The sequence below is a fragment of the Sander lucioperca genome, chromosome 19 (genome assembly GCF_008315115.2).
Source record: "Sander lucioperca isolate FBNREF2018 chromosome 19, SLUC_FBN_1.2, whole genome shotgun sequence".
Taxonomy (NCBI): domain Eukaryota; kingdom Metazoa; phylum Chordata; class Actinopteri; order Perciformes; family Percidae; genus Sander; species Sander lucioperca.
The window spans coordinates 6,115,169-6,134,579 of record NC_050191.1 but is presented as its reverse complement, the minus strand read 5'-3'; the positions used below and the strand labels follow the sequence as shown (position 1 = coordinate 6,134,579).

The window sequence follows — 19,411 nt, the reverse complement described above, 5'->3', positions numbered from 1 at the left end:
GGCAGCATTAAGACTGCCGTGTGTGTCACTTCCGCTGTAAACAAGCACTATTGGCAGTTTGCTGCCATCTTGCGGGAAACCCCAGTACAAAACACAATCACAGCATCAAAACTACATTTACAAGTTAAGTCAATATTTTTATTCTGTACAAGTGAAGTGGAACTTACAAAACAAAATCAGCAAATTATTCTCACAAAGGACATGTTCACCTGTCTAAAACAAAGGTGTAATTAATAACAATAATAATGGCTGCATTCCATTTAGGTGTATCTGTGCACAGCTTAGAGCACCTAAATACGAGTGAACCACTATTAGTGTTGTTAGTTACATCTTTGCTTTTACTGCTATGGCAAATGTCTGGTGTGAAAAAGGTCCATCAGTCTGCACATTGCATTTTTTTTTTTTAGCAAAACAGTTTCATGTAAATCACGTAATGTAAGTAACCAGCTTCCACATAAAAAAGATTAAATTGTTGTGTCATACAGTACAGACCAGAGTGACAGTAGATAAAGTTACAGTTCAATTACAGTTGAATTAATGCACAAGTGTTACTGTAGACTTTTCTCATGATGGACATTTGAAACTAATAACACTGTTAATAAATATGTTCCATACATTTATTCAAGTACTGTACTGCAAGTAGAATGATTACAATTTCATAATAGTATTTGTAGTTGAGTATTTCCATTTTATGCTACTTAATATTTACTACTACTACTCCACTACATTTACTTGACATTAGTTATTTTGCAAATTTAGAGTTCAATGCAAAATATAATCAACTAATACATTATGATGCATTATTATAGTTTAAAGTAAACTACCCTGCAGTAAATACCAGCTTCAACATTTAAGTAATTAAATTGAATTATAATCTGTATATATATGTATATATATATATACATATATATATATATATATATATATATATAATATTATGAATATGATTTTGAAATGGGCCATTCTGCGTAATGAGTATTTTTACTTTTGGTACTTTAATTAAAGGTCCTATGACATGCTGCTTTTTGGATGCTTTTATATAGGCCTTAGTGGTCCCCTAATACTGTATCTGAAGTCTCTTTTATATAGACCTTAGTGGTCCCCTAATACTGTATCTGAAGTCTCTTTCCTGAAATTCAGCCTTGGTGCAGAATTACAGCCACTAGAGCCAGTCCCACAATGAGCTTTACTTAGGATGTGCCATTTCTGTGTCTGTAGCTTTAAATGCTATTGAGGAGGAGAGGGGGGGGGCAAGGTGGAGGGTGTGGCCTTGACCAACTGCCATGCTTCGCTTGTTTTCAAGTCTCTCTCTCTCTCTCTCTCTCTCTCTCTCTGCGGGCAAAGCAGAGAAAGGGGAGGTAACCTTTCCCCTTATGAAGTCATAAAGGGCAGATTCCAGATCGGCCCATCTGAGCTTTCATTTTCTCAAAGGCAGAGCAGGATACCCAGGGCTCGGTTTACACCTATCACCATTTCTAGCCACTGGGGGACCATAGGCAGGCTGGGGGAACTCATATTAATGTTAAAATACCATGGGACATTTAAAGTTTGTACTTTTCCTTAAGATTTTGAATGCGGGAATTTTACTTTCGGGTATTTTTACATTGATATTGCTACTTTTCTTAGTAAAAGATCGGAGTACTTTTTGCACCACTGTGCGTCCTTGGATCACAGCCATTATTAATGGTAGTTAAACCTGTGTTAAATTGTGCAGAGAATAAGGGCTATTGTCTAAATAAACCTGGTGTTAAACTGATATGGTCAAGACAGTGAATGTGTCTGCAGAATTTCTGTGTAATAAATTAAAACAAGGAAACTTGATTAAATGGCTGCGATGTAATGCAAAACAAATATGCGAAGATGTAGAATCCCTGCAAATATAATAAATAAATTAAAACATAAAAAAGCAGCTGCAGAACAAGGTCATCAAAACAAGTTAGCGTCCCATATGGGTCAGTTGCTGTATTACATCCAGAAAGCAGTTCACACATGAAATGCTACCGAGACTTTAATTAAATTTGAATATACGTCTCTTATGTTAACACAAGTGCTGTAGTTGAGTTTTTAAATCATGAAATTCAAATCACATCAATAACACATTTGTCTATTAAATTATCAGCTCACATGTGACCACTGATAGTAATGCTGACAACAAGCGATTAAAAGGCCACTGAACGTTACATCAGTCCTTCTCCACAAAAGTTTGACAAGCAATTAAATATACACTATAATTTGGGCTCTTCTCATTTCTCTATTTTGTGCCTCCTCGTCTCCTCAATCTTCCTACCAAGAAATTGATCTCTGTGTGCCATCTTTAAGAATGTCTCAATTCCTAAAATGCATCCTCGCGGAGAGAGGAGGCTTGCTGGAGGAGCTATGAGCGAGGATGCACAGGTATATTCGGCACCTGTGATGTATAAAAGAGGCGTAACGCACAGAAAACCATGGCAGCCGTGCCACATGTCATATTTAATTAACAGCACTTTAAAATGACGGCTCCAAATAACAGATGTCTCGTTTTGTTAAATGCAGGATTGATGATAAGGCTGCATTCACACCGAATTAGGCCGAAAATGGCAGTCCTCCCACTCATTTGAATGTGGGTAGTGCTTTTAAGCTGCGCTGGTGAGAACCGCAGGGAATGCCGGAAAAAAAAATACCCACAGTGGCCCTGTGACGAAAAGTTGAAACAGAATAATTTTTTGGAGAAACGCAACCCAATGTAATGTTGCGGTGGCCAATCACCTAACCTGCCGGCATTCAGACAAAACACAATGGAGTGGGGAACACAATGGAGACACAGAGGGGTCATTAGAGTGTCACGCCACCGCACAACCCTGCGCTAATCGCCGCAAGGCCCGATTTGGTGTGAATGCAGCCTAAAGCTTGATGTATGGTTGTGCGGAGGCTCCACACAGAGCTTTCGCCGTAGCCTACGTAAGTGGCCTGAAGTTTATACCTGTGCTTTGGTGTGTGCGTCGATCTCTTTAAGAGAATAGCAGGGCCGGCATGTGTGTGTATGTGTGTGGGGAGTGTGTAGTGGAGCGAGTCAGAGAGTGACGGCGATTATCTTCGGAGCGAGTAGCGACTCTAGAGTCATAGTGAGAGAAACAAAGTGTCTCCCCTGTGCTTTCTGACCACGGTGGGAAATCTGGAGCAGGAAAAGTTAACCCTCTCCTCGATTTCATGTTGTTTATGGAGAAGGAGAACCAGGAAATGAGTCGGGGGGGAAATGCAACGCTACCAAGCCACGGCCGAGCGATGTGCGTCGCCGTGACGTGTTGTTACAGTACATGTTTCAGTGCGGTTGCGTGTCAGGCTACAGCGTAGGGTCCGGCATAGGTCCGTGTCTCCACGTATGTAGCCACGGCGTAGATTTTATGCAGAAGCATGAATCACGCTTAAGAGGCGAGGAAAGGATTTGAGGATGTACAAACAAATAAATGAGAGGAGAGCTTGGCTAAAGCTTAGGGTTTTGTAATTTGTAAGTTTTTATCTAGTGAAAAATGCTTTTAACTTAAATAATTTCCCTTTTTCTGAGCACATCATTTCAAGTTTAAAAAGGTGCCCTGCCACACGTATTTCATTACTTTATGGTGATGTCTGAAGTTCTACCATGGACTAACATTTTTGTGGAAAAAATGCCTTGGTTACCTTGTTTCAAGCCATTCTAGCGTGGTATAGAAAGCCTGCAGGAAGACTCAGCTCGATTTGTGCCAGTTCTCATTACTATTCAACGAGCTAAGATGCTTGACTCTGATTGGCTAACAGCTAGCCAATGAGAGCCTGGCTATCAGCATCCTTTTCTCCGCTTATTTCTTTTCAGTGGCTAGAGCTGACAGAGGAGGTAGCAGTTCATTTTCACATTCACGACATATCACACACACACACACACACACACACACACACACTAACATATTTCCAAAAATGCAAGTAAAAACGCTTTTGTGTGGCAGGGCACCTTTAACAGATAAAACACATATAACCAACAATATTTAACCATTTCTCCTTAATTGTCAGTCAGTCTTCTTGTTCAAGTATGAATCCTTTCAGTGAAAGTTGCCTGAGATACCATTTTACAGTACAGAGAGCTGGAGATTCATCAGCACACTAATAACTTACATAAAGCTTCAAGCTAAGATGACAGTACACTGCCAAGTAGACATAATATACTACCTCCCTTGCTGTGGAAAACGTCCCTCTTAAAACACCCAAGACTTGTGATAGACTTGTCTTAAAAGATGAGGCGTTATGGTCTGTTTGTGTCAGGTCTTTGTGCAAAACAAATGATTAGATAATTACTGATTAGACGTGCAGCAGGGCATCGATTGATTGATCGAACACTATGAAGTGCATCTTTTTATAACTGCTGTTAAACGTGGGGGTTAAAATTGAGCATAGCTCTAGTTAAATCTTCCCAGCTAACCTTTAACAATGATTTATTTACAGTATTTGAAGGCAAAGAGACTCCCTGTGCAAAATCCTGAAACAAACTCAAAGTGTTTAAGGCTCTTTCCATTAAACCGACAGTACGTGAATTCAAACATCAACTCCGCAGCTTTAACCTGCAGCTTCAGCAACAAAAAAAACTAATTATTTACATCATAATCAAGCATTTTTCCTCAGTATGTAACATATGTTGGCAACAATTTGCAGCACACCCTCTTTTTGAGATTACAGTGGAATAATTACTAGGTGAAAAGGGGTCAAAGCCAACAAACAGCCTTCACTTTGACCCCTTTAAACGTTCTGTAAACTTGAATGCGGAATGGACTCAATACCTGCCTGGCACAGATGAAAATCTCCACTTAGCTCTCACTGACCGAACGGTGAACTCCGTTCTGCTCATCTGAATAGGAAGCAGTTTATTACAGCATCACCTTCGCGGTCTGGAGCATGTCCATCAGAGCAGCAAGGAATGAAGGAGAGTCTTTTCCCCCCTGTTTTAATGGCTGCAAGTGCTTCTGGAACAACCCCTCCACATCCCTGATAGTTTCTCTCTTTAGAAGTCCATCCCTTCATCACTTTCACACCAGTCTGACGGAGCATCGGTGCCAAAGTAACGATCTCCAAAATTACCTTCGGAAACAAAACAAAAAAGAAATGGATAAAGGAAAAGTAGGTAAAGTCAGAAAAGTAGTGTAGTGTGTTCTCTCCTTTAGGCTACTTCATGTAACTACACACGATTCAGGCCTGAAAACTCAAAGAGGGATGCAAAACAAAAACAACCCTAGAAGATGGCTGAACCCTGTTCAGCCATCTTCCCCTTTTCTCGCCACTTTTATCTTCCTCAAACATTTCTTCTGCACTGGGAGTAAGTGGGGAATTAAATCCAAAGGCAATGAGTTTGCAGATCTGACTATCACATTTGATGAATTCACTATCATTTATCTGTACGATTTCAAACCATATGCGGCTGGATCAAGTCACCAACTATCGCACATCGAGCATGTCCCGAGCTTATGCTCAGGCTTGGGTGGACGTTGTGTTATGTGTGCAGCCCCAGCCTATAGCAGACCAGAGCAGTTAACGCAATGTACTGCGGCGAACCAAAGAGCAGAGCCATGTTTGTAGTTCTGTTACTGGAATACCTAGTACAGTCTACAAAAAAGATTTGGATTGTTTGTTTCACCCAAGACACATATTTAATATTTCTGGGGGCGGACTCTTGACGTCTGTGAGATCACAAAAACACCTTTGAAGATGCAACCTGCTGTGTACAAAAATTATGTTTTAATTTTAATAAGCATTTTTCACAGCAGACATTTTCATCACTAAAAGTCAAAGCAGTTGCTTTTATTCAGCCATCAGAGGGAAAAGTATCACCAGATTTTGTCCAGATGTGCAGCATGTTGAAAAGCTTAAACCCACAGACAGCAGCAATGCAATTCAGTGTTGATTTAACATTTAATACCTCACCCACTGATAGATCCATAAATCCCATTTTCTTTATGGTCTTTCGCTGCCTGCCAATAAGAAGGTAAAACGATCTTTCATACAGCTTTGCGGTGGCTGGCTCTGGCATACATAGCTGAGCCGTTGAGCTCCTACAGCACTGCAAGGTCAGTTAGGTCCTCCGACACATAAAACCAGATATGATGGTGCCTTTACTGTTCAGGACACCACACACATGTCAAATAAGTCTGTTAAAAAACTCTAGGCAGAACGTATATAGTTCACTCTTTTAGCAACATCACTAGATGATTTAGGGAAGTTTGTGCATTTCTTTTATTTTGATTATTTTTTGGGCATTTTAGGCCTTTATTTTTATAGGACAGCTGAAGACATGAGAGGGGAGAGAGAGGGGGAATGACATGCAGCAAAGGGCCGCATGTGGGAGTCAAACCTGCAGTTGCGTCGAGGAGTAAACCTCTATATATGGGCGCGCGCTCTACCAGGTGAGCTTCCCAGGCGCCCGAGTTTGTGTTTCTGTCTGTGCATTTGTTCGTAATGTATATTTTCTTGTATGCAACTATAATAGTGCCACTTAATTCTCCCAGCTGATGTATGAAGGCAAACTACCTTGTGTGCATTACATTGCATACTACAAATGCAGATGAGGGGAAAAAGAAACCTCCTCACCGATGCCTGGTATGATGTGGAACTGGTCGTTGACCTCCTTGTCCACGGCGGTGGTGATGATGCGGACTTTAGGGAAGGCATATGCCACCGAGTGAACGCCCATCTCTGCCATTAGCAGGGACAACAGGAAGATCTTATCCTCTGCTACATCGTGGTCCTTTAGAGAAAGATAAGGAATGAAAACACCTCAGGAACTGGTGGAAGAGACGGAGGAGTTCAAATAGAAAGTTTTAGTCAATCCTGGTACCCCCTCCAATTATCTTCATTTAAAATTACAAGGTTTATTTAATCTTTTTTTTCTGATTAACAATTTTTTACATAAACCATAAACATATGTATAAATGACAACACCATAAACCCATCATACATGTCTCTCCCCAGCACAAAGCTTCTTCCTCCAGAAAGCTCACGTACTTTCCCCATTTTCTAGTATAGCCATCCAACCTGGCAACCCGTTTACATGACATCTTTTCAAACGCTGCCACCCTAGCCATCTCACAAGCCCTCTCCTGGATTGATGGCACCCCTTCTTTCTTCCATCCCCTTAAAATAATCTGTCTGCCTATCATTAAACTAGTCTGGACCCAGCTTCTTATGTGCTAATGTAGAGGTCCAAGCCAGATTCATCTTCAAAGCCGGATGTATTATAAGACCAACCAGGTTAGACTAGTCTGCTGTCTGCTGCTCTGCACTTGTGACCGATATCGCGAGACAATTTTTACCTTGACGAGAAGTCTCGTCACAGTGTAATCTCGCGAGATCTCGTCACACCTCTAGTGCTTATCCATCCCGTTTAGGATTGACCCATCTCCCAGAACAAATGATCTTGGGCTGAATGGAACCTGGCTCCCTGCAATCCGACATTAGGTTGCCATGTATCCCGTTCCAAAATTCCTGGACCTTATCACAGGACCATAGGACATGAAGTCATTGGCTGTCCCTGGTCTTAAGGTTTACTTAATCTTAAATTTAATTTCCCAATGGTAATATAAGGTTTTTTCAGCACACCACTGAACAAACATTATGACTAATAAAATGATGAACATTTATAATATGCCAATGGTATGTCTAGTGTTTTTATAAACCGACAGCCGTAGACGATGTGTAGACCTACTAGCAGCACTCGGACAGCCATGAGAGCAGCGGCTCCAGTGGACACGGTGCTGTCCATCAGGATGACGTAGTCTTCACTGAGGTCTTTGGGCAGACGAAGGTAGTGAAGCTAAAGGAAGGAGACAAGACGGTACATAGCATTACATCACATTACATGTCATTTAGCTGACGCTTTTATCCAAAGCGATTTACAATTGTTATATATGTCAGAGGCCACACGCCTCTGGAGCAACTATGGGTTAAGTGTCTTGTTGGCACATTGGTTGAGGTATCACAGTGGGAATTGAACCCAGATCTCCCACACCAAAGGCATGTGTCATATCCACTGCGCCACCACCACCCCATAGCACAATGTGCAGATATTCTGATATCCACGGCCTGTATTAATCAGTTAATAGCTAAAAATCATTAAATCCCTGCAAGAAAAATCAATTATCAACTAATCTTGAATTTCAATTGGCTGCATTTTGTCGGTTATTGTCAAGGTATTTTATGCTAAAGGAGAAAAAAGAAAAAGAAACAAGTGTGTAATGTCAGTGTTAGGATGCAGAATCGATATCAGAAGCCTACACCCAGCAATCCAGATAAAACACATCGAGCATCAAGTAAAGCATATGATGATAATATTTTCATTTTAATTGTCGGATTTCATTTGCCTCATTACAGTCCTGAATTGTTTTAATTAATAATGATAATTAGTATTCTATTCTGTAAAACACTTTGTAACTTTGTTTTGAAAAGTGCTGTATAAATAAAGTTTAAAATGATAAATTATTAATATATTTATTATTTTTATTGTGGTTAAAGAGGGGAGTTCCGATGCTTTACTGAACACCTTGGTGCCACATTTTACCTTTGAAAAAGCTATACAATTTCTGCCAAATCCTTCCGGCACACAGAAAAGAAAAATGAAAAAAAAAAAAACTACTCTCTAAATCCATGATGTAATTTCATTCCTTCAGTGATGAAGTCTTGTGACACTTTTAAAGCCATTGCATGCTGCTGAAACTTTATGGAGGCAAATACAATACCTTTGTACTTCACACTTCATGTGACAATGGACCGAACAGACTCGCGTACCTCTGGTTCGCCGGTGTCATGGTTGGTCTGGATGAGGATCTTTCCCAGTCTGATGTCTTTACACACAGCCATCAGCGCCTGCTCCATCGTCTCTCCTGCTCTCAGGATAGAAACGCCTGTGATCTACAAAATAAAAAACACATGAGGAATTTCAATGTTTTGGCAATGTTTACTGGAGTATGCGCAGCTTAGCTGGATCCGAGGACACTACAAAAAAGACCAAAGTGATCATTTTTGAAGACCTAAAATAGAGCTGGGCAATATATCCATATTATATCGATATCGTGAGATTTTGGATATTGTAATATGGCTTAAGTGTAGTCTTTTCCTGGTTTTAAAAGCTGATTACAGTAAAGTGATGTCATTTTCTGAACTTACCAGACTGTTGTAAATGTTCTATTATTTGCCTTTACCCACTTAGTCATTATATCCACATTACTGATGATTATTTATCAAAAATCTCAGTGTAAATATTTTGTGAAAGCACCAATAGTCAACACTACAATATTGTTGCTGTATCGATATAGAGGTTATTTGGTAAAAAATGTCGTGATATTTGATTTTCTGCCCAGCCGTAACCTAGAAAACGGTGTTCCTTGGTGTTCCTTGCTCAGTACAACAAACATTCTCCTGGCTGCTCAAAGCCATCCAAGTCTTCAAAAGCATTGCTAAAGTGCTGCTTTCCTAGCTTATGATATTTCAAACGCTGACGAAAGATGATTGTCTTGACATTTTTGCCTTTATTGGACAGTTTGCAGTAAAGAGGCAGACAGGAAATCGGGAGGGGAGTAAGTAAGACAAGCAACAACAAACAAACAAACTGGCAACATTGCAGTTACGTGGCACGCGGTGTAACCGTTTGGCCACCAATGCGCTTTCTGGCTGTGATAACACTGAGGAAACGGTGTGCAACTTTACATCTAAAACTTGAGTTATTTGTATTCACACTTACATTTCTTTTTTTAAAAGATAATTTTTTGGGGCTTTTCCCTTTATTATAGCGACAGTGGATAGACATGAAAGGGGGAGAGAGAGATGGGGGGGGTGACACTGCAGGACTCAGCCAACATGGGGCGAACGCGTTTACTGGGTGAGCTAGAGGCCGCCCCCACACCTCTTAATACAAGTTCTTGTTCTCCCTGTTTTTGTCACTAGGGTGTACAGAAGGAGAGACTAAACACTAAACGTGAACATGAGCTTGATGACAACAATGATAATTTAATACTTTAATAACAAACGGGTGGACAAACAGCATAAAAACAGAGTTACCCTTTGACCGCTCAGCCTCTTGCCGTTATAGATGCCGCCCTGAGGAGTCTCCACAGACACTGGCTGGAGAGGGAGGAAAACACAAACAGGAACAAAAAGGAAAATTGAAAAATCCACCTGCCACTATAACAATTATATTGTAACACCAAGACACAGCACAAGCAACTTGAGGCAGTTTTGACAGCAGAGAATAGATACTGTTCTCTTTTTTTTATATTCCAATAAGAGTCAACCTTCAAAAAGAAGCAGCGAGTCCGTTAATAATCTTTACACAAACACAAAAAAAACTCACCTTGAGAGGCAGAAAGGAGAGGGCATGCTCTATCAGAAGCCTCATTAATCTCTTGGAGTAGAAGATAAACTCGTCTCTGTTAGTCTCCTTGTTCCTACACGAACGCACAGAGGTCAGGAGCAAAGTGGGTGAAAAAGATCAGTAAGAAAACGGTAAGAGTTTGATCCACACTAGGGAGTGAAAGTCAGGATATCGCAACCTCTGCTGCATCAATTCTGACCATTCATTTCAACATCTGTCCTTGTCTGTGCAACACTAAACTGCGGGATTACCTTCTAAGTATGAAAAATATTCAAATCTTTTCTGACAACATTCTGCAATTTTAAGAAGACACTGCTTGAGGGATGGGAGTGTGTATTCTGACCTGATGATGGTGTGCATGCCGCGGACCTGCGGCGTGCTCTCCATCACGCTGAGGGTTTTGGGTAAAGGCTGACCCTGGTGAGCCGAGGCCAGAGCCGATCTGTGGAAATCAAACAGAAATGGTGTGACTGACGGGCAGGAACGATCAGGAATGATAAAGTAACATACTGTAGCAGTGGACTAAATATTTTCCTGATCAAATATTATCCTGGCTTTGGGTGTTAAAATGATCTTTTCATTTAAGTCATTTCTCATTTTGCTGTCTTTTTCAGTGAAAGGTTTTTAATTTAGAACTAAACTAATAAAGGTCAGTATTAATAGTTTTTTTTGTATTTATTTAGAACTAAACTAATTTAAAGGCCAGTATTAATTGATGTTTAATATTTTGATCGCTGAAGCTGCTAGTTGGCATAATTGCCTGTCAAAATGTAACATTTAAATCGGACTTTGTTTTTTTGCCAAAATCCACACTGTTCACCTTAGCCTCCCAATTTCCCAAGGCTCTGGCTGAAGTTCCTCACCATCTTAAGCAGGACTCAAGCTTATACAACTAGTTCTCCAACATCGTTATAAAAACTACAAACTGAGTCATGCTTTCCTGTGTTTTGTGACACTGATTGTTAAAAAAAGAAAAGAGAAGACAATTCTTTACATTTATTATTTCTGACTAGCATAAGAGCAAAAGTGAGACCAGTATGTTGGAGTGGTGTCCACACATAAGCCACAGCATCTTTGTGCAACTGGCCCCAGATTCTAGTTTTAGACAAGCTGCTATGACCTAAAAGCTAATTCAGACAGTTGACATAAATTCAAAAATCAATCAAGCCATTCTTGTTAAGAACTTTGAACACAAGCCATCCAAGGTGTTGGTACTTCACCTAATAATAAGAAATGCATTCAAGTAATGTATGTTTGCCCTTAAAGAATCTATTATTTAACTTATGAATAACTTAAATTGAGCTGTTGTCTGCAGAAGATTCATATTACTGGAAAAGTAGCTGGGCACTTTGTGTTGCCATTGCCAGTAGGGGTGGGAAAAATAATCGATTCTTAGATGCATCGCGATTCTCTCTAGAACGATTGGATGCTCGATTCTGATAAGTTAATAATCGATTAAAAAAATATAATTTATTTAAAATTTACTGTCTCCAGACAAGTACAAATCCGAAAACAGAGCGACTGAAAGAGGATGGGATAATGGACAACAACTTAGAGTTTAGGCAAGAGTGCCTAAAGAGAGTGTGTATATATATATATATATATATATATATATATATATATGCGCATATACACATGATCTAATAAGACATACATAAAAGAATTAGGCAAAACACATACAGGCTGTTCATCTACGTTATCACATTACATCTGACCACCTCACGTTTCATGTTGTAAGAAGCCAATGATCCACCTTTAAACATGACTGAGCCTGTGACATGGAAGATTACTGGGAGAGAAGGGGACTTTTACAAGCATGTTTAAGGCTTAAGCATGGAATGACTACAAAATAAAAACCTCAGTAGACAAAACATTTCATTAAAACTTGTGTGACAAATATGTCAAAATCTAAGCTTTGTCTAGCTGCTTTATCTAGGAAGTGATTAGCAAACTGAGTAGCAAACTCAGATTTATATGTATATTTTTTAAAAATCACGCATGGACATGTACATAAAAAAAAATTTGTTGCATCGAGATGCATCGATAATCGGTTTAGAATCGAATCGTTGGCCTCTGAATCGTGAGGTGCCAAGGGATTCCCACCCCTAATTGCCAGGCAAACATTTTCGAATCAAGACTAACACAGTGTGTGTCATCACATGAAGCCAACTAAATGCAAAACAAGAAATGCAATTCCGGAAATTTGCAAATGCACTTTTAAAAACATGCTTACAATGTTAAAGATTGATGGAACAAGCTGAACATTCTATTTCTGCCCTATAGCTGAGATTTGTTCTCTGCATGCTCTGTCCCTACACTGAAAGAAAGTAAGCATGCGTCTGCCTCAACACTCAGAACTGCAAATAAGTTGAATACTTCCCTGCCAAAAACAACTTTAGTGTGGCATAAAAGGCATTAAAGAGCGCAAACAAGCAGGTTGGCTTTTCTATGGTGAAGACATTCGTTCAGTTTAATATGCACAACCTATTTTAACAAGTTCTAAAGGCCAGAGAGTGCATCAAAACTACAAAACTGTGCTTTCAAAACTACGATGCTAAAAGAGGATGCACAAGGAGAGCCTCACATATCCCAGCGGAGCTTCCTCTGAAGAAGGTGACAGATATTCATTTGATGAGATTTAGAGATGAAAAGTTGGGTGAAAGAAAGACAAAAAAAAAATAAAAGATATACAGGAGAAAAGATATACAAAAGGACAAAAAGGAGAGACAAAAATGTAAAGGAGAAAAGAAGAGAAAGAACAGTATTAGAGCAGTGAAACAGCTCCACAACATCCCCGCTGTGCAACACTGAACAAAAACTTTCTAGTTCAGGGCTGAAGAGCAGCAATTCATTTTGTCTCATAAGTGGATTCATTTTAGGTGACTCAATTCATTCACACTCCAAGCAGGATACTTCAGAAGGTGGAAATACAGATCAGTCATCCTTTACTGCCCAGGTAGGTACACCGCAAACCACTGAGAGCAGCCTTGATTCCTGCACATTTAACAAACCGACCTGAGGACCAATCTCTTTGTGTGTGTGTGTGTGTGTGTGTGTGTGTGTGTTAAGATGCGTGTCCACTAAGCATATTTTTCACTGCAGGTCCCGTATTGCACATTTCACCCAGAAATGTCAGCACCAGTGAGTGTTTTATTCAGGTGTTAAAACAGTTTTCTGCCAAGTAGAGTGCAGAATGACGCACTAGTTGATCTATAGCCTGCTGCTGTAAGAAGTGGTGGACTGCAGTTGTGATTTTTAAAAGACAAATGGTAACTGTACATGTATAAAAATATCTCTTCTTGACTTGAAGGCAAAACGGGATGTAAAAAGCCCCACTCTCCCCAGTGCGAGTTAGCATGAGCTTTTGCTGTTCATGGCCTGTGGAACTTTGAAGAGATCGTAGATTCATCCAAAGTGAAAGAAGTATTAACGGACTATTTTGGCCACTTAAGGGCAGCGGAACAAGCTGCAAACATACTGACATATTGTCATCTTATAAAGTTGATTTGGCAAAGATGTTAGCAAACTTACTAGCATTTTTATTTAGTCATCACCCAACAAATTCAACCTTAGCGCTCTCTTGTTCTCTACCAAACCTGAGAGAAACAGCTGGGTCTGCAGTTGCTAAACCAGGGGTGTCAAACTCATTTTAGTTCATGGGCCACATACCCCTAATTTGATCTCGAGTGGGCCAGACCAGTAGCCTGGAAATCCAGACCCAAATCCGAAAGATTAAGGGTTTGGCATTGAGTAATGAAAATGGCCCAACTCGAAGGGCGGCACCAAGCATGCATTTGAAAATCTCACTGGATAACACCACGACCAATCACATCAATACACGGGGTGACGTATCCAGAGACCCCTACGCTGAGCTACCAGCGGAGCTAACTGGTAGATTAAACTGTCGTCATCTGTTTAGCTCGCCTCTGGCCCGCCTATATCAGATACACCGGACCCGGGAGAGAGGGGTAATATTCCGAGAAAAAACTCAGAATTTCTCTGAGTTTAATGTGGTAAATTTGGAATTGGAATAAATTACTTCTCTGCAATGTTTACACTTTGCATCTAGTGGCCCTGATTGGACCCTTTTGCGGGCCAGTTCTGACCCACGGCCCGTATGTTTGACACCCCTGTGCTAAACGCTTCACTAGTTTGGTGCTAGGCTGGTAATGTACAGTGGGTTTATAAGAGCTTTTTCACTGAAAACAGCTGCCTGCTGCTGCTGGAAATAAAGGTGATTTGAGCGAAGATAATCAACCAAAACAAGTTGCGGACAGTGAGCTTAAAGATCCTTTTCTGATGTACATGTTAGTCGATTTTAATTTTTTATCCTGGCCAAAAGGTAGACAGACGATGCATTTTCACAATTAGATCCAGTATTTCAATTGTAATGCACCCATCACAGAGGTAGAAATCCATCGTGGAAAAGATGGAGACGATCAATCTCTGCACTATGACAGACAGAATGAAAAAGCTTAAAGTACTTGCAGAAGTTAACCAGAAAGATTGACTGATTGATTGATTTGTTCATCAGTAAAAACAAAACTAAAAGTATGACAAAAACAAGACAATTATTTGTTCTCTCTTAGTTTTCAAATGAAGTGTGGTTAAAAATAGAACGAAAGCAGGAAGGGAAAGAAATAGGAGGAGGGAGAAGATGTAATAAAAAAAGCAACAGTCATACCTCACAGTGATCTCACGCTGGAACGGTTACACAGCATTCAGCCAGGCAAGGGGAGGCGTGCACGCACAGGGAGACACACACACAGTGGGACACAAGAAAGAAAATCATGAGATGAGCCAATCTGCAACACAAAACCTACAAAACAGAGCCAAACATTTAAAGCAAAAGAAATGTTCTGTTTGTTAAAAAAGCTAAATGTAATGAAACAAGACTGAGGGCCCTTAGCCATGCTAGCAGCTCTGTGAGGCTGCACTTTGATCTCAATGCTAATATCAGCAGGTATTAGGGCTGCACAGTATATCGTTAAAAAAAAAAAAAAAATCTACATCACAGTATCAACTGGCACAATAAACACTTTGCGAAAGGCTGCGACACATCGCGAAAGACACTCCGATTTTTTTGTGTTAGTTGAAATAAAATATTAGTAGAAAACTGCGCTTTAAAATGTAACTTATTTTTTTAGTGGTGCCTTTTATATTCAATTCAATGTTCAATAAAAGAATGTTGGAAATTATTTCCTGTCATTCGTTTTAAATTCAACAAGCAATTTGTTGTATTTTAGCAGAATACTGAAAGCAGCAGAACTGAGTACACTTTAATATCTTTTTATTTATAGCAAGTAATATCATTATTGCCATATTCAACAACGTTATTGCGTATTTTCCACATATTGTGCAGCCCTAGCAGGTATGTTTAATATGACCACCATCTTAGTTTTGCATTTAAGTGTGCTAATATTTGCTAATTAGTAGGGCTGGGCAATATATCGATATTATAAAGATATCGTGATATCTGATTTTCTCCCTATCGCCCAGCCCTACTAATTAGCACTAAACAAAGTAAAGCTGAGGCTGAAATGTCAGTTTTGTTTGTTTGTTTGTTTGTGTGTGTGTTTGTGTGTTTGTGTGTATGTATGTATGTATGTATGTATGTATGTATGTATACAGCAAAAATGTTGGAGAAGTTAAAATTGTGACCAGATGGTGGTGCTAGATGAAGTTAAAAGATGACCAATGTTATTACAATTCATCCTGAGAGAGACATGAATGTCTGAACAAAATTTTGGGCCAATCCATGAAGCACATGTTGAGATATTTCACTGGATAAGTGAAAGCTGATAAACTGGTGATGCTACAGTAGAAGTCATCACTGTGGATCATGGCAATATATCAATAACAGGACAGTATCATGCTAACCTTATGCATGTTACATACTGCATGTGAGGGTGAAATATGTTCTGTGTGTTCTTTTAGTGGCCATGAATGATTATGTCGAAGGCGGAACAGATCGTAGTTTGGTACAGATCATAAAGCCGGCTGACAGTGAGGCGAGGAAAGATGGAGGACACCTCTCCTGGCTTTATGTGCTCATTAATCTCAGGGATTTGGACCTCTGTGTTCACTGGGGTATAGAGGGGGGTGAAAGAGAGGGATAACTCTTGAGGTAGAGTAGTGATTTAATCTTTAGCGTCTTTAGTGTAATCTTAGCATTTTGAAGGATAACTACAAGCTCATTGTGCTTGATTTCCCCTTGAATTGTCAGTAGGGTTGGGTATCGTTTGGGTTTTTTCCGATACTGGTGCTAAAGCGGTACTTTTAAAACGGTACCGGTGCCTAAAGCGATACTTTTTAAGAAAGTTAAAAAAAAAAGAAAAAAAAAAGAAAAAAAAGAAGGGTACTAAACAACAGTTGGCGGCATTAAAGAACGGCTTGTTTATTGCTAAGGCCATATGGTCAAAACTAAATGATTTAATAATAATAATGTATAACAATAACAATAACTTATTTCACTAGTAAATTGCTGTTGAACGACAAAAACAACCACCAGATGGGAAAAGGGCATTTAACACTTTGAATGCACCACAAGGCTGTAGGTTACCAGTTTCATTGAATCTGCAGCTGCCGTTGTCGGAAAAACACAGACGGTGCGTCTGTGTTTTTCCGACAACGGCAGCTGCAGATTGTTACATCCCGGTGTCGAATCCTCTACAGTGAAATACAGTCAAACTTTACACCGTTTAGCGTTAGCTGTCAGCATTGTAACCGCGTTTAATCCAGCTACTAGCTAGCGGTAGGCTAACGTTAGCTGCTGTCGAGTATAGTGTTAACTAGCGTCACGTGCAGCGGTGTTTCTGTTGCCTGTAACGTCTGTTTCAGAGCATCAGAGAGAAGCGCAGACATATCAGTGGCACCGGAATGAGGCACCGAAATCCGCGTTGCTATTCGGTCCGGTAGATACCGGTGGTTAAGGCACCGGTGCCGTATTAGCACCGTATTTCGGTACCCAAACCTAATTGTCAGCCTGATAAAACAGGAAATTACGCGGATAGCGAAAGCCAAATGGTTTAATCAATTTTTTCACCTGCAGAAATAAACAGGAAACACATGACACAGTCATGACACATGTACCCTAACTCTAACCCTAACCATAACTTGTGATGACAAAAACCGAATGACACTTAGTAAAAGAAGCGTTATGTCATAAACGTTTATGACTGGTTTATAATGTTTATGACACGTTCATGACAGTGTCATGTCACTCTTATGTAGATACCTTCAAGTAAAGTGTAACCCATTCATCTCATGTGCATACTACTAGAAGTATACCCAGCTTTAAAAAAGGGTACACAACAACCTTTTCCATCCTCTTTGCTCTCCTAGCTCTACAGTGACTGGCAGTGGTGATAAGAGGCTGTTTAAAAACCACCAGTAAGTGCTGTGGAAGCCCTGTAAGTAGATTTCAGAGTCAATATTGAGGTTCTCAAATTTGTCATATTTCAAGTACTCCAGGGCAGAGCCGCAACGATTAGTCTGACTTTAATTTTGATCAATAGTTAATGTAATTTTTAATGCAAAAAAAAAAGAAAATGCTGGTTTCAGCCTCTAAAATGTGGAGTTTTCCTGTTTTTGTATCATGAACTTTAAATAATAAATTTAAACCACCGAGGAGGTTTTCTGATGGATGCTAGAGCCTAGTCTTGTGTGGTAATATTAAATATTCCTATGTCAGGTTTGCATGTACGGTAGAAGCAACACATTCAAACCAACAGACCCTCAAAGCAGCACAGGCCATGCTTACACTATCTCACACCTCCATGTGCTTTCAGCCATTGTTCTTTCTCTACAGCAGGCTTTCTAAACTTTAGGAAACTTCAACTTTTTAGAAGAGGATGAACACCCAATCAATGAAATCTAAGAAGTTGCTGAAGCCAGTCGCCATGGTGCAGCCAAACGTGTGGCAGCAGTTATTCTTTCAATCATTATGAAGCCCACTAGCTATCTTAATGCGTTTATGGCTTAGGGAAAACCCTCATAGCAGCAGCAAAAGATAGATATATTCTTATCAGCACAACATGCAGGTGAGGCAGCACTTTTTCTACAAAGGAAACCCTTACAGACCAGGGTTCAACGCCAAGGGTTGTTTTTCACTTGTCCGGTCGGGCAAGTAAAAAAAAATAATAATAATAATAATTCTACTTGCCCAAAGTCAATTTTTACTGGCCCCTGTTAAAAAAAAAAAATTAAAAAAAAATAAAAAATTCGGAGAAAACACGTTGAAAAAAAAGCCCCATAAAAAAGGGTCTGAAAAAAAATAACGTCAAAAAATATCGGGGGAAAAAATACGTAAAAAAAACGTTAAAAAAATACGTCAAATAGGGTCAAAAAAATATGGTCAGCTAAACATGAAATGTGAAAATTGTAAACGTAAAGGCGTGTGTAGTGTACAGCGCAACTGAGCTTTACTTTTTTGATTCCTATTTAACTTAGCATCACATTTTATACAGTATACTGTAGTTCTTTCTAGGAAACTAGATTATTATGGTCTGTCAGCGCATCGATGCAGAACCGTCCACATCCGCATCGCGATGCATCGATGCAATGATTCATTTCAACTCCCCTTAAAAAGATACTACTAGTTGCATTATGGGAAATGTAGGATCCACTGTTGCCCAATACTAGGGTCTAAAAGTCAGCAAATATTGGCCGCCGCTGCTTTGATTTTGACAACTAAAATAAAAAAAAATGTCTCTTCTGAGTGCCCCAACTTTATGGAAGTGCCTTAATAAATCTCTGGAGTACCACTTTAAATACCTGCAAAAAACAGCAAGCGTTAAAAAAAAAGTATCAAGCGTACCCTCAGTTCTCGATTGGACAACAGGCAAGTGGGTTTTTACATTTACTTGCCCGAAGTGGCGTTTAACTTGCACCGGGCCATAGGGCAACCCTTATTGTTGAACCCTGCAGACTAAACATAATCTTACAATCTATAGCGGTTGAAATAACCAAGATAACCCAAATGTTCCGCTGAATCAGTAAAATCCTTCCTGTTCGTGGCCCAACAAACTAAAGAAACAGGTGAAGGAATCTTTA

The 19,411-nt window shown here is 39.7% G+C and overlaps 1 protein-coding gene across 4 annotated transcripts in view; it reads right to left on the bottom strand.

Moving 5' to 3' along the window:
* Window positions 1-3,887: 3,887 nt before the first annotated feature.
* Window positions 3,888-19,411, bottom strand: part of si:ch211-243j20.2 (uridine-cytidine kinase-like 1) — a 34,732-nt gene continuing 19,208 nt past the window's right edge. For 2 of the 4 annotated variants that reach the window (XR_004895910.1, XR_004895912.1), the window contains exons 8-16: window positions 12,942-12,961; window positions 10,701-10,799; window positions 10,337-10,430; window positions 10,045-10,107; window positions 8,776-8,898; window positions 7,697-7,804; window positions 6,583-6,739; window positions 4,940-5,079; window positions 3,888-4,908 (exon numbers count right to left, since the gene is read on the bottom strand). Coding sequence is in view for 1 of the 4 variants with exons in the window: in XM_035995466.1 (XP_035851359.1) it covers window positions 5,003-5,079; window positions 6,583-6,739; window positions 7,697-7,804; window positions 8,776-8,898; window positions 10,045-10,107; window positions 10,337-10,430; window positions 10,701-10,799; window positions 12,942-12,961 (741 nt within the window). In the remaining 3 variants the exon portion in view is untranslated. Of the gene's footprint in view, window positions 4,909-4,938; window positions 5,080-6,582; window positions 6,740-7,696; window positions 7,805-8,775; window positions 8,899-10,044; window positions 10,108-10,336; window positions 10,431-10,700; window positions 10,800-12,941; window positions 12,962-15,041; window positions 15,059-19,411 lie in introns of those variants that run through there. The other 2 variants (XR_004895911.1, XM_035995466.1) reach the window with 2 other exon arrangements.